Source organism: Oryctolagus cuniculus, chromosome 18 (assembly GCF_051225735.1).
Source record: "Oryctolagus cuniculus isolate XC-2025 breed Fujian yellow rabbit chromosome 18, ASM5122573v1, whole genome shotgun sequence".
NCBI classification, from domain to species: Eukaryota; Metazoa; Chordata; class Mammalia; order Lagomorpha; family Leporidae; genus Oryctolagus; species Oryctolagus cuniculus.
The window spans coordinates 7,320,683-7,335,569 of record NC_142884.1 but is presented as its reverse complement, the minus strand read 5'-3'; the positions used below and the strand labels follow the sequence as shown (position 1 = coordinate 7,335,569).

The window sequence follows — 14,887 nt, the reverse complement described above, 5'->3', positions numbered from 1 at the left end:
AAGCAATTTGTTCAGAGTAATGGGAATTTCATGTTTCAGAGGACTGAAGCTGCTATCACTGGTTTATTCTCCAGGTGACCTCAAAGTGCAGGGCTAGGCCAGGCTGAAGCTGGGTGCTAGGACTTTGCAATGGGGTGAAACTATTTCTATGGGAGGCTGGTGCTGCACATGTCTTAACCCACTGCTCACAGGCCCACCTCCTTATTGTTTTCAAAGCATTTTTATTTGCTTATTTACTGGAAAGGCTGAGATTTTGGTGGGAGAGGAGAGAACATTTGCCAACTGCTGGTTCATTCCCCAAGTGGCTACAATGGCTGGTGTTGGTCCAGGCCAAAGATGGAACCTGCAAGTCATCCTGGTCTCTCAGCTAGTCAGCAGGGGCCCAAGCAGGTGGGCCATTTACTTCCCCAGGTGCATTAGCCGAGAGCTGGATTCCAACATGGGATGGTGGCAAGTACAGATGATACACTTATTCACAGCATCATTACACTGAACCTGAATTTACTGTTTTTTTTTTTTTTTAAACATGGATGTTATCTGGATGGTTCTGAAAATGGAAATTAATGGCTCATGGAGTGTACTAGTTATATCTGACTATGGTAACAAATGACCTCATTGAGCATGTTAAAACTGTAAGTTCTCAATAAAATCAAACTTTTTTTTAATACATACCCCTGGATATTTTCCTGAAAATGTAACTAAAATAGTGACTCAAAAAAATGCATTCCATGTAATTTAAAATTGATTTGCTCTTAGCCATATGAGAGTACCTTAAAAGTGTTCACTGCAAAAGAGTTACAAGATAAGTCTGGTGCAACAAATTCTGAAATACATGCATGATTTTCATAACACATTTTGCAATGAGCTTTTGAAGATTCTGCATAAGCATAGATTTCAGTAAAATTTTGGCCCAAGAATAAAATTAATTTGTAATTCACCTTCTACAAATTTTTGAAAATCAGAGTTACACAAAGAGTGAAGGAGAGACAGAGAGAGAGAGAGAGAGAGGTCTTCCATCATCTGGTTCACTACTCAATTGGACACAGTGACCTAGCTGTGCTGATCCAAAGCCAGGAATCAGAAGCTTCTTCTGTATCTCCAACCTGAGTGCAGGGGCCCAAAGACTTGGGCCATCTTCCACTGCTTTCCCTGGCCATAGCAGAGAGCTGGATCGGAGGTGGAGCAGCCGGGTCTCCAGCTGGAGCCCCTATGGGATGCCGGCCATGCAGGCATTTGGGGAGCTCTCTGTGTGTCTGTGTCTACCTCTTAAATGAACAAGTCAGAGGACCACTTACAGGATGTGATTCACTGCTATGAAGATCATACATGAGATTGCTTTTTTCCACTAGGCTCTGAGACAGTGTCACGAGTGCCACAGGTCACCCAGCTCGACAAGCCTAATGCAATGTGTCAGAGCATGGGGAAGAATCGCACAGAATCATGACAGTCTTTTCAATAGGACGTATTGTTCAATATGCTCCATAATATATATTCAGTGCACACATTTACAGGCCAGTAGCACTCAGTGTACCATTAGTCCACAGGTCATAACACACATCTAGGGGTAAGGCAATCTCTACACTATCCAGCAACAGGAACAAGTGTGAATCCTCCAGCTGTGGTGCTGGCACACTGGGTTCTAGTCCCGGTTGGGGCACCAGAATCGGTCCCGGTGGCTCCTCTTCCAGTCCAGCTCTCAGCTGTGACCCAGGAGTGCAGGGGAGGATGGCCCAAGTCCTTGGTTCCTGCACCTGCATGGGAAATCATGGGAGGAACTTGACTCCTGGCTAGGGATCAGCGTGGTGCACCGGCTGCAGTGGCCATTGGAAAGTGAACCAACAGAAAAAAGGAAGACCTTTCTCTCTGTCTCTCTCTCTCACTGCCTCTTCTGCCTGTCCACTCTGTCATGGTACCAAGGGGATCAAGAGTAGTTGTGAGGCTTGCCTTTTTATCTCCCTTCTAGAGTAGGTGGGCATTGAGTGTGTCCCAAGGTGTTAGCAATCAGAGGCTCATCTTTTTGGGTGTCACCATCCAGATGCTGATGTTTGGGTGTGACCAGTGGTGTCTTAGGGGTCTTCTGGGTGTGGCCAATTGTGGTGCAGTAGTGTGGGTGAAGTAATGTAGTAGAAAGCTGATTGTCTGCTTCTTATGATGTAATGTCGCCCAGTCCTTATCTGGCTTCATCACCTGTGTCTGTTCTGACAGATGGTCTGGGCAGTTCTTGGTGCTTTGTAGCCTTAGCTTAAGTAACTTTCTTTTGGTTTTGTATTTTCTCTTTCTTTTTGGATTAGTGGTGCTCCTTAAGTCATTTGGCACTCCTGTGGGATTCCCCACAGACAGCTGTTAGTTTTCTTTTTTAACAAAGATAGTGCATTTAACCACTATGCTATGCTGACAGATAGATTACCTGTATTTAAAACACACACACAAACACGCACACACACACAGACACACACACACATTTTGGGTTTGTTCTCTGTCCTTTTATTTTAGTGTGGTAGGGCATTATTTTATGTTTGCTGGAACAAATTTTGTTTTCCATTTTGTGCAAAGTATTATTGTCTAGGGCAATATCAAATGAATAAACATTTAGATATGTTAGTAATAAAATACAAATGCATGGATTGTCGTTTCATATTATAGGAGCATGAATCCTGACAAGTTAGTTGGGTTTAATGAATGCAAGAATGATTCAGTGTTAGAAAAACAAAACTAACAGGCTGACGCCATGGCTCAATAAGCTAATCCTCCACCTGCAGCACCAGCAACCGGGTTCTAGTCCCGGTCAGGGTGCTGGATTCTGTCATGGTGGCTCCTTTCCAGTCCAGCTCTCAGCTATGGCCCGGGAGTGCAGTGGAGGATGGCCCAAGTGCTTGGGTCTCTCTCAGTGTCCATGCTGCCTGTCAAAAATACAACCAAAAATAACTGTACTGTTTTTTATGCCAAACATGAAAGTGTAATGATAAATGCGACAATCATATGTCTTACTGTAAATGGTGAGACAGAGAGCTTTAAAATGGGATAAAACAGTGTGAGGTAAAAATGTAATTATTACTCATTTTAGATTACATATTCAACTAACACGTGACTTAAATAATGTTAAAGAAATAGGAAAAGATCTGTTTTTAACTGAAATATGTAAAATAAGTAAATTGTAAGCTCTTGAGTGTACATATACTTTTTTTTTATTTTTATTTTTTGACAGGCAGAGTGGACAGTGAGAGAGAGAGAGAGAGAGAGAGAGAGAGAAAGGTCTTCCTTTTTCCTTTGGTTCACTCCCAATGTTTGCTGGGGCTGGTGTGCTGCAGCCAGTGCACAGTGCTGATCCATAGCCAGGATGCAGGTGTTTCTCCTGGTCTCCCTTGCTTGTACAGGGCCCAAGCACTTGGGCCATCCTTCACTGCACTCCCGGGCCATAGCAGAGAGCTGGACTAAAGAATAGCAACTGAGACAAAATATGGCGCTCCGAGCATGACTAGAACCCGTGTGCCAGTGCTGCAGGTGGAGGATTAGCCTATTGAAACTCCTGTGTGTGCACAAATACTTTGAAATTTGGAATCAGACAGTTTAGAATTGTTTTGAGAATTTTCTTATGCAGAGAAAATGTCGCAGGACATTTACAAGTGACAGTTGCTATCCTTTTGTATGATTCAAAGTTATAAGCATTTTGCTTTAAAATTTGTTTATCTGAATGGCAGAGAGAGAGAGAGAGAGAGAGAGCGAGCCTGAAACCTATCTTCTGGTTCACTCCACCAGTGTCTGCAATAGCCAGGGCTAGGCAGGCCAAAGCAAAGAGCCAAGAACTCAGTCATGGCCTCTCATGTGGGTAGCCAGGCCTCAAGTTCTTGAGACCTCATCTGCTGCTTCCCAGAGCCTCCTGGAATGGACAGCAGAGCTGAGGATCAAACCCAGGCACTCTGATATGTGTGTGAGTTTCCCATGTGGTGGTTTAACTGCTGCTCCAACACTGGCACCATGACAGCTGTTATCTTAAACCTTTTATTATATTGTCCCATTTTCATTAAATACATCTTCCCTAGCTATAAAAAGGAAAGGGTCTCGTCAGAATGAACAGATGAGAGTGTTTTCAGTAGAGATACAATCACTGTCTCTGGTGAGTCCTCTACACACCTAAGGATAGGGAAAACATTTCCAGCCCAGCAACTGCCCTTTGGATCTCCTGTTTCTGCAAAGCATCACATGACTTCCACAGATTGTCTCACCCTTCATTACGAGTCCTGTGGTATTACAGGCACATCAGTAGGGATCCTGAAATTTGGTCTGTGAATCTGTAAGGTGGCAGAAGAGCAGACTGATTTCAGAACTACAGGTTTCACTACTACTTGGAGTTAATACCAGTTTCAAGGCTACTGTGGATCATGGGGATTGACTAGACATGACACCAGGATCCACCAGAGACTGGTGCAGGGTCTCGAACCCCATCTCTTGTTACCAGCTGAGCTCATGCCTCAGATGTACTCCCCATTTCCTCTGGGGGAATCACTCCACTCCCCATTTCTGCCATAACCACTTACTCAGATCCTGCAGAATTCCTTCCTACAGACTCTGCCTCTCATTCCTGAGGCCGGTGCTGTGCAGTAAGAAGTAGGGTTAGGCCATGGATTGTGATGGTAGCATCGCATATCAGGGTGCTGGTTTGAGTCCCAGCTGCTCTGCTACCAATACAGCTTCCCGCGAATGCACCTGTGAAAGCAAAAGATGTGGGTCTCTGCTATGCATGTGGGAGACACAGACGGAGTTGCTGGCTGCTGGCTATGGGCTGACCCAGTCCTGGCTGTTGCAGCCACTTGGGGAGTGGACCAGTGTATAGGATCTCAATCTCTTGTTCTCTTTGTGTTTTTCTCTTTCATGCCCTTTCCCCCCTCCTTCCCTGTTGCTCTTTCAAATAAATAAATCTCTCACAAAAGAAAGAAAGTCTCCCCAGCTCACCCTGTTGGAGGACGATGGGCTCAGGGTGAAGGTTCCCGCAGGCAGCATCATGGGGAGGGTGAGAGCCAGATGCCGAGATCCCATTTTTGAGTCGATTACTTCCCTCCCCTCAGAGCCACCATCATCATATCACCAACAGAAGTCAGGACCATGTGGCTCTGGGGAGGTGAGGACTCTTTTTTCCAAATCTTTTTTTCCCAATTACTAATTACCAAGAATGACAAAATGCTTCTAGCTATGTCTCTTAAGAGAATTTGGTGGTGGTCCAGTGCTGGCTGCTCCACCGTGATCCAGCTCTCTGCAGTGCCCTTGGGAAAGCAGCAGAATATGGTCCAAGTCATTGAACACCTGCACTCATGTGGGAGACCATCAAGAAGCTCCCGGCTCCTGGCTTCGGTTTGGCTCAGCTCTGGCCATTGCAGCCACCTGGGGAGAGAACCAGTGGGTGGAAGATTTCTCTCTCTGTCTCTGTCTCTGCCTCTGCCTCTGCCTCTGTGTCTGCTTCTCCTTCTCTCCCTTTAACTCTTTCAAATAAATAAAAAATCTTTACAAAAGAAAGAGACTGCAGAGTGTTTTACAGAGGCTCTTTCTTTTCATTGACCCTGGAGACAAACAGGGCTCACACAGAGGGGAGCAGAAAATGCCTAGCCTGTTATGAGGGGCTGGCAAGGAGGCCATGTGTCTGCTGGATGCTAGGCTGTGCTGGGAGCTCATACCAAGATAGAGAGATCTCTCCTAGTCCTCTTCCCACTGAGCTGCACCACATTAACTAGGTGTGCATGAGGGGGATTTCCAAAAGATACAAGTGAAAGCTCAGCGGTGAAGCCAGGCGCTCAGTGCCAGTGTTTCCAAGATGCTGTGCATCAGATGCCTGGCATGTCTATCCTCCACTTGTCTAGAAAATCAGACCCTGCCTTCTGCATTTGAGAACCCTGGAGGGTCCCCACAGCCCTCTATTTTTTCCTGAGTTTTCAGTAATAAGCCCTGTTGCCTTTATATTCACTTAAGAAATATAAGTTCAGATTAATTCTCTAAGTTTCCCAACAAACTAATCTACATAATATTTTGGCCTGCTATTCAAAGCTCCTAAATTTCTTTTTAACAAAATATTTACTTGAAAGACTGTGTTTCTGTGTGTGCATACAATTCACACACACACACACACACACACTCACACACACACAGAGATACTTTCCTCTGCTGGTTTATTTGCCTGAGAGCTGCAACAGGCAGATCTGGACCAGGCTGAAAGCAGGAGCCAGGACCTCCATCCTGGTCTCCCACAAGGATGGCAGCAAGCCAACCACTTGTGCCATCTTTTGCTGCTTTCCCAGCCTCATTATCAGGGAGTTGAATCAGAAGCAGAGCAGCAAGGACTCGAATCACTACTTTAATGTGGGGTGTTGGTGTCTCAAGCAGTGGCCTCACCCACGGCACCAAGAGGCTGGCCCCTGCTTCTCAATTTCCAAGGGATTAAAGTGATCTCTATGGGTCACACTTGCAGTGACAAGGAGCTGAAAGACTGAGGAAATAATTATTGCCGGATTTTCTTAGAGAAGTAACAGGGTTTAAAACTGAACCATGAAGTTTTGGAACATTTACTATACCCCGGAGAGCATTTACAATGCTTCACATGTGTGTGTGCAAAGATCATTCATGTTGACCTGTCCTCATTTTACAAGCGAGCCAGGCTTCACTCAAATAAGAATGGGAGGAAATAAAGTAGCTCAAGAGCAACTCACTAGGCACAGACATCAGAGGCAGAGAAGAGAAACATGGGTTTTCAAGTTCTAAAAATGGTCACGGCTTGCAGCCATCACTCTAACATCAGTGTGGCCCCAGGCTCAAGGAGTGGAGTTGGGGGAGGGTTGGCCTGTATTCCTGGTGCAAACACCAGCTTGACTGAGATTTTCTGCAAGTTAAGAAGGTGCAAAAGTGATACACATGGAGCAGAAACCGCATTTCCAGGTCAGAGTTTGATCTTTTCTCAGGCTGTGGTCCTTGGTACCAGAGTCTCTGGAAGTGCCAGGCAGGGAGCCCGGCAACCCATCAGCTACACAATCCCGACGGTCCACAGCGATACTCTCCGGTGTCCCTCATTGGTAAGCTGTGAGGATCAGCAGGTTAGGTGCATTAAACCTAATTTTGACCTCTAATATTTTCTAATTAGCGTCAGCACATAGCCTCTCTCTAAAACAATGAGAACACTTCAAAGAGTTCATGAAAAATTGAATTACAAGAGAAGTTTATGCCAGTGTACCATCATTTTCCAATCCATGCACATGAGGAGTCTTTCAAATGCTTATTGATAATGCCCAGTGTGAGAAAGCATGAATGGATTACATTTTTTTTTGCAACAGAAAGACTTACTTTGAATCCAGTTTTGCATGAGTGGCTTATTTCTATGAAAGGATTAGCAAAAGTCTGAGAAGGAGAGAGAAAGAGGAAGGGAGGGTGAGGAAAGAGAGAGGGGGAGGGGGAGAGATCTTCCATCCACTGGTTCACTCCCCAAATGTCTACAAGCCACGAATTCCATCTGGGTCTCTCCTGTGGCTGACCGGGGCCCATCCTCCAATACTTTCCCAGGCACAGTAGCAGGGAGCTGCTCAGAAGCAGAGCAGCATAGACTCCAACATGGGATACCAGTGATGCAGACGGCTTCAGCTTAATCTGCTTAACTTGCTGGGCAAGACCAACTCCTCCAGAAACCCGCCCTTCCCATGAAAATTTTTAGGAGCTTTCATATAGTGCTAAAACACACTGTTACATACTAAATTTTTAAAAAATGTTGGGGACGGCACACACCAAACTACAATGTGTTGTTTAAATGCCCACGTATGCGTTGAAATGAAAAGTGCTATAGGAGTAGCATTCAATAAAGTAGTGAACCAGATCAGAGGCCTGGGTGAAAATCCTCTCAATGTAATTGAGTTGTGGGGATTAGGGTGTGTCACGTGATCATCCTGGGGCTGTGGGACAGCATAAAGCCCAGCAGGACATGGCTCCTCCCCCTCAGTCTACCTCTTCACTGGTCGTGCTGGAAGCTTCTGTCTCCAGCAGAATTGCCCTGTGCCCACACCTGAGCAACCTCAGAGCTCGAGAAAGACGACAGGTGAGTTTCCATGATTGTTTTGGGCCTTGGTGTATGAAATGGGAAAAATAGGAGGGTGGGGACAATCCATGGAAGGTGGTGTTATGAGTTGAGGAAAGGATTAGTTAACTGCTTCATACTTCCCAAGGTAGAGCCTGATTCAAACCATATTTCTGAAATGTTCTTTATTAGATAAAGGGTACCATTTCCCCCTAACTTTCTGATTTAGATGGGGTGGCTAGTGAGCAGTAAAGGGGCCATTGCACCTTTGACTGAGGGCTTCCAAACAGAGTGTTATTCACTTATCTTTTCTTTCAATGTACTCAGTGCCTTGTTAGAAGCTAGTTGAAATTCAGGGCATAAGAATCCAGTGGCTTCCGTTTCTATTTCCCCAGGGAGGCAGATGCCCTTGGCCAGCACCATCCACAATGGACCCCAACACTCTTTCCATGGAACAGGGGAAGGAGCTGTTAAAGCAATGGGGGATCCCACAACAAGATGTGAGTATGGGAGATACTGGGTCAAGTGAGAAGTAGATGGAATGAGATGGCATCAAAGCTGAGGGTCAGTCCGAGGCAGGTACTCCTCCCATGCTCAGCTGTAATAGTCAATGTTTAAAACTCTCTGTACATTGCACTGGCCAATTTCAAAGGACGTTAGGAGAAACACAGGCATATGCCATTGCTATGGATCTTACTTCCCTTCAGCTCACACCAGCATTTCCCCCAGACTCCACTTTCTGTTTTTGAAACAGAAGAAGCTCATGGCTCCCAGCTTCAAATCAGCCCAGCTCCAGCCATTGTGGCCATTTGGGGAGTGAATCAGTGGATGCAAGGCTTTTCTTTCTCTCTCTCTGCCTCTGTCTCTCTGTAACTCTGCCTTTCAAATAAATTATAAATCTTACACATACTTAAACACAAAGCCTTCTGTATAAGAAAAAGAAAATGCTCAAGTGACTGGGAGTTTATCTTCTCTTTTCCCAAAGTCACTTCCTGCTTGCAGGCTGAAAGTTGAATCTTGATGCCTCTTTTCTCTTTATCAGATCGATTTGATGGTGGAGAAGTGGGTAGTTGTTGCCTCTGTTGAGGCCATGTTACGATTTCCCCTGAAGCCTGGAGAGGATCCCACAGCCCGCTGTGTCTCCCAAGGGAAATGTCAGCTTACGGTGGACCAGCCCCAAGCAACTTCCCAAAGACCAGATGACCCAAAGGACAGGTACAGAAAATTTGGGGAGTGAGCCATGGGGCCAGGACCTGATTCCCCAAGGGCCCTCCATTTCTGCCTGAACAAGGCTGCAGGACACTCACTTCACAGGGCCTTGACTTTAAAAATTTAAAAAGATTTGTTAATCACAGAATTTGCAAGCCAGGGCAATGCAGCCCTCACTGGAGATCAAAGAACCTCTCCCAAGAGAGGAAGGAATTCTCCTATTGAGGGAGATGTCCTGCTCAGGGTCTCATGGAGTCCTCCTGATGCAAATGAAGGATTTCAGCTTGCTCAGTTCTGACTGGCTTATGCACATGCCCTGTTGGGAACTGTTCAGTTTGACTGGTTGATCACAGACTGCATCAATTTGTCAACTTCAGCTTTTCAGAAGCAAGGATTGTATAAAGGTCAAGCACTTACTTATCAATTTTCATTCTATGTCCAAGAATAGTGCGTGTGACTGTCTCACTTTGCCTCACTGTCACCCAGCATCTAACTTACTTTTGCCCTCAGTTAACTTGAGAGAATTCATTTTGTTTTGACAAGGTGAAATATCAAAGCTTGGTCAGAGCATTCTGCCGGCTTTGTGGGTAAGAAGTTACTCTGTGAAAATAGAGAGTTTTTATGATCTGAAATACCAATTGTTGGCTACCCTTCTGTTGGCTTTGCTGGGGCTTTTAGTCTGGAGAGAGAAGCTAGACCAAAACTCAGAACCAAAAATACTTTTGTGTAGAGTTGCCAATTCACTACCACCATCTATTAGAAGCCTTTTAATTAAGTGGTCTTTTCTTGGGCAGTGTCCTTTTTTGGCAGTAGGTAAACACTACAACGTGTTCACAAAATAGGTCAGAATGGGGCATCTATCACAGATCCAAGATGTGGTGGGTGCGGGTTAGTACTCAGGAAGTCCCTCCAATCTCTCCTGGGAGAAATAGACGTATGAGGGGCTTGTGTCATACATTTTGAATTTTTAAATTTGTTTCTTTGGACTAGGAAAACCAATGATCAATGAAGGAGCAAGCCCGATCAGAAGCCCAAGGCTATGAATCAGATGGCACGCCATTCAGTATGTCATCAGCCTCAAAGGCCCCTGAAGGACAATAACCCACAGAAAAGACTGCTGTGCCAGAGGGCTTCCCCACCAGACGGAGAGTACAGCAAGGTAAGCGGAGCCTTGGGGCTTTTGAGAACAAAGGGGTCCATGAGGAGTTGGTTTAAATGCGAGAATCTGTGTGTCCATCTTTCAGTTATTCCTCCTTAGCCAAGCCGGACTGGTTTGCCTTCTCTTTACCTGGCTGATGGGCCCATTCAGATACTGTGAGAAATAGCCACTATCATCTCCTTTAGATATGAAAGTTCTACCTCCTTGGATCCCTGGATTCAATTGGCTCTGGGAGGATCATAATATCTTGAGTTTCTTGGCAAATAAAAATCCATGGGTCTATGACCTCCCACCAAAGGAATATTTAATTTCCCTAATCTTCTTTATATCCACCTTTGAAAACTGCCTGTGATTGGTACCCGCTCATGTAATAACCACTTCCCCTACCCACAGGTGAAATGCAAGAACTGTGGAGCCTTTGGGCACTTGGCAAAAAGCAAGAGGTGCCCCATGAAATCCTGGGGTGGGGCCGTTCCCTTACTGGTCTTGGGTCACAATCAGGAGAAGGAGAACCTGAAACCCAAGAAACCTGAGGAACTTCAGTCAGCAGAACCCTTGAGGAAGACTGAGAGACAAGAGGCAGGAACTCACAGGTAAGGATTCTGCAGGCACAGTCTGAGCCCTGAGCTTTGGCAACCAAGAAGATTGTGCCACTCCCTCTTCTTTCCCTGCAGCTGTCTCTAGGCATAGACAGACAACTGCAGAGAAACAGACAAGTGCTTCAGACCTTCCAGGGGTGCACACCGAGCTCATCCTATTCTAAGAACCACTAAAGGGAAGGGCTGTGGAATACCTTAGAATGCTGCTCCTGGCAGCCAGAACAGCCACAGACTAAATGAAAGTGCACAACACTGAAGTCACACTAGGGAACGCAGCACATCCTGGGGGTGGAGGGACTTCCCAGACAAGAATTGAACCGCTGGGGCCAAGTTCACAGGGGCTTCAGTGCCTGCCTCACTCCAAAACAAGGGCTAGCATGGGGCCCTGGGAGTGCTCTTGGTTTGGTTTGCTGTCCCTCTTGGAGACAGGCAGGAAAGGTACCTCAGACAGATAACAGGATTTGTTCTGCAGGCATGAAGGGCAGCAGAGGAAAGCTGGACCACAGGCAACACAGGGGAGGCCACAGAAGGAGCCGAAGAACTCTGAGGCAGCAACAGAACCATGTGCCTATCTGAGGGTGAGTCCTACTCCCGCTTCTGCAGTGTGATTTTTTTCTCTGTGGCCTTTTATTTGCTTCATTCTATGCCCTTCTTTGTGGGAATTATATTTAAACCAAGGCTGGCCCACAGAATCCTGTTTTATTTGTCTGTATCCCATGTTCCAGTTGCTTTATTTGAATTTTTATGTCACTATTTGCAAGTTGGCAAGTGAATGCTAGTGGAGGCATGTTGATGCATCCATGAATGATTTGATCATGTGCTGTCTTGTATCCATCCAAGGCATCTTTTACACTTTTATTAATCCCATGTTTCTTTTCCAAAAGATGTTTCTCATTTACACTCTCCATATTGGATAAAGAAAGGATTAGGTAGTTGACATGTGTGTTCTTTTTAAGATTTTTAAAATTTATTTGAAAGGCAGAGTCACAGAGGGGCAGAGGTACAGAGATAAAGAGAGGTGTGGGAGGGAGTTCTTCCATCCACTGGTTCACTCCCAGATGGCTGCAACCACAAGCTGTGCAATCTGAAGCCAGGTGCCAGGAGGTTCTTTCTTGTCTCCCATGTGGGTACAGGGGACTGAGGACTTGGGCCATCTTCCACTGCTTTTCCAGGTCATAGGAGAGAGCTGCATCTGAAGTGGAGCAGCCTGGATGTGAACCGGTGCCCATATGGCTTGCTGGGACTGCTGATGGTGGCTTTACCCACTATGCCACAGCACTGGCCCAAGAGAGTTTTCAAAGCTCATCACAGGGTAGTTGTCTTCTGCATTTAACTGCCCCTTAACAACATGATGGTGCTCCATCAACAATCTACCAACATGCAATCAACCTTTAAAACCTGTAGGAAACATTTTCAAAGTCAGATACAGCTTCCTAGAATTCGCTTCCTATTTAAATTTCACAACACTCTCTGTGTAACACATGGATCGATAACTGGAATGTGGTCAGCCCTTCTCATCCCAGCACCACATTCCACAGTGCAGCCACTCCCTTGATCTTAACAACAGACAAGGTAATGATAATCTTGTCCTATCTGCCACACACAAGAATCAGACTGATGTCGTATTCTTTTGCCCTCACTAACCTGAGTAGACAATCTCTGAAGATGTGACTGGATGATTTCAATATTTAGTTCTGTGAAATTTAATTTCACATGTACTGTCTCTTTATATTGGCTGCCTCGTCCCCTTTTTGTGGTCCTGATTTAGATGCAATCTTGTATGTGCTACCTGTATGTGCTACTTTCTCTTCCTATTTATATTAGTAATCAATATCCTTTTTTGTTACTAACATGCTGATTTTCCATTTTTGTATGGTTGACTATGTGAGTTCTTCATCCATCTGAGGGGTCTAATGTGAACTTTCTTGCCACAGCATCCTACTAGACCGTTGCCTGTGCAAACATCCAAGAGGAAGTCACCCCTCGGCTCTGCACTGCCATGTCCACTGCCTAGTGAGACACCTTATAGATCACGCTGCGCTACCGAGGCTCCAAACAAAACACCTCAGCTGAGCACTGACGGCCCAGCCCAAGGATCTGGGGTCAACTTTGCTGACTCCCCTCACCATGTTCTAAAGAAATTCACCCCAGGCCCAGCTGGCAGTGCCAAGCCAACAGCCAAAGGGCCTGATGTTTCCTCTCGTGACACTCTTCAACCTGCCAGGAAGACACCTACCCTGGGTCACAGGTCTAATCCACAGGCGCAGATCAAAGTTGCGGAGGTGGATTCAAAGTTGCCTCCACAGCCTGTCACAGAAAATTGTGTCCAGAACTCCAAACTCAGCACCCAGGCTCCAGGCAAGAGGTCTGCCCAAGACTCCATCCAGACCAGCCAGAACCGCCCCAAGAAGCCAAGACTCCTGGTTTCCCAACCTCTCTCCAGTACAAGTGGACCTGCACACTCTCGGGCACCCCAAGGGTCCACAAAGACGCCAGTCCTGAAGCCAATTTCTGACCCTCAGCCTCCATCTAACTCACATTGCTCAAGCTCAGGCCAGAACTTCCCAATCTTCCAACCTCGAGTGTCCAGTCATGTTCCAGACCCGACACAGAGAATCGGCCCCAAGAAACAGGACAGTGCCAGGTCCAGAACCCCTCCCGCATCCAATCCAGGGAAGTCTACAGCTGCTCGTCAGAACACTCATGTCTTAAAGGAGTCTGAGAGGCAGGGTCCCCAGGTCACAAGGAGTGTCCTCTATGAGGATCTTCTGGTCTCTTCCTCCTCTGATGACAGTGACTGAAAGGGAGAACTTGTGCGGGCCAGCCTCACTTGTGGAACAGAACCTAAGGGAGGGAGAGGGACTGAAAAGAGGGACAAGAGATGGCAGAGAATGGAGCCCAGACAACAAGGCTGATCAAGGCTTGTTTCTTCCAATGGCTCGGTGGTATTTATGCATAACCATCGCAACGAAGCAAATGGAAGCACAAAGATAACAACATACGTAAGCAACTTTTTGGGGCCTCTGATGGCACAGCTAATTTTTACAGAGCATTGTTGATTGGCATCCTCCTTCAGGATGGGATGATGTGACTTTCTTCTCCCTGCCAAGACTCCACCTGCCAAGACTGGCCTTGATGTGTCTAAAGGCTGCCTACAAGACTCCCACCCCGACCCTGACTCTGGGTCAGAGAGGATGGCCTCAGGTCTTCAGGACTGGGAAGTGACTGAGAGCCTTAGGTGGGCGAAGCATCAGGGAGCAGGTCTGCTTTGAGACTCACTGCTGTGATACAGGATCAAATGGTGGAGCCTAACACAATATTGGGGATCAACACAAGACACCACCTATTTAATGGTGTGAGATGGAGCTGCTTGAAATGGGACTTAGGAAACTGTCCTGAAAAGGCTTTTGTAAATTGGATCTAATTATGTGAGAATCTAACTGAACTCATGTTCAGTTATATGAGCCTCTACTGTCACTAGAAAGCTGTGAAATCCACCTGTCTGTGTGAAGAAAAGACTAGCACTTGTGTAGCTAGCTGTCAAAGGGCCCATATGTGGTTGTTAAAGGTCTATTTTTTAAAAGTACCCTCTCCGGATCCTTGCATTGTTGAGGAAGAGTTTTAGTGGGAAATTCTTAGCTTTGACTCACTGGGAAAAACTGTCTTTCACGAAGGAATTTGGTTTTATTGGTGAATTCATTCAAATCCCTCCACAGTGCATGCTCACATGCTATGAATGGTTCCCAGGTATTAGAAAAGGAAACTGCACACTTTGTGAAGTTGATTGAACACTGACCTCATTGAAACTGCACACTTTCTGAAGGTGATTGGACACTGACTTCCACTGTGATAAAGTATCTCAGCTCATCTGTAAAGGAG

General features: G+C 46.0%; 1 protein-coding gene across 1 annotated transcript; it reads left to right on the top strand.

Annotated features, from left to right (window-relative positions):
• The first annotated feature begins 596 nt into the window (after nucleotides 1-596).
• Nucleotides 597-10,400, top strand: LOC149120749 (uncharacterized). The gene is made up of 6 exons (XM_089320136.1): nucleotides 597-632; nucleotides 6,942-7,052; nucleotides 7,895-8,062; nucleotides 8,437-8,541; nucleotides 9,084-9,256; nucleotides 10,241-10,400. Exons 1-6 carry the CDS (start codon nucleotides 597-599, stop codon nucleotides 10,257-10,259), a joined length of 612 nt encoding a protein of 203 aa, XP_089176262.1. The 3' UTR covers nucleotides 10,260-10,400.
• Nucleotides 10,401-14,887: the final 4,487 nt, after the last annotated feature.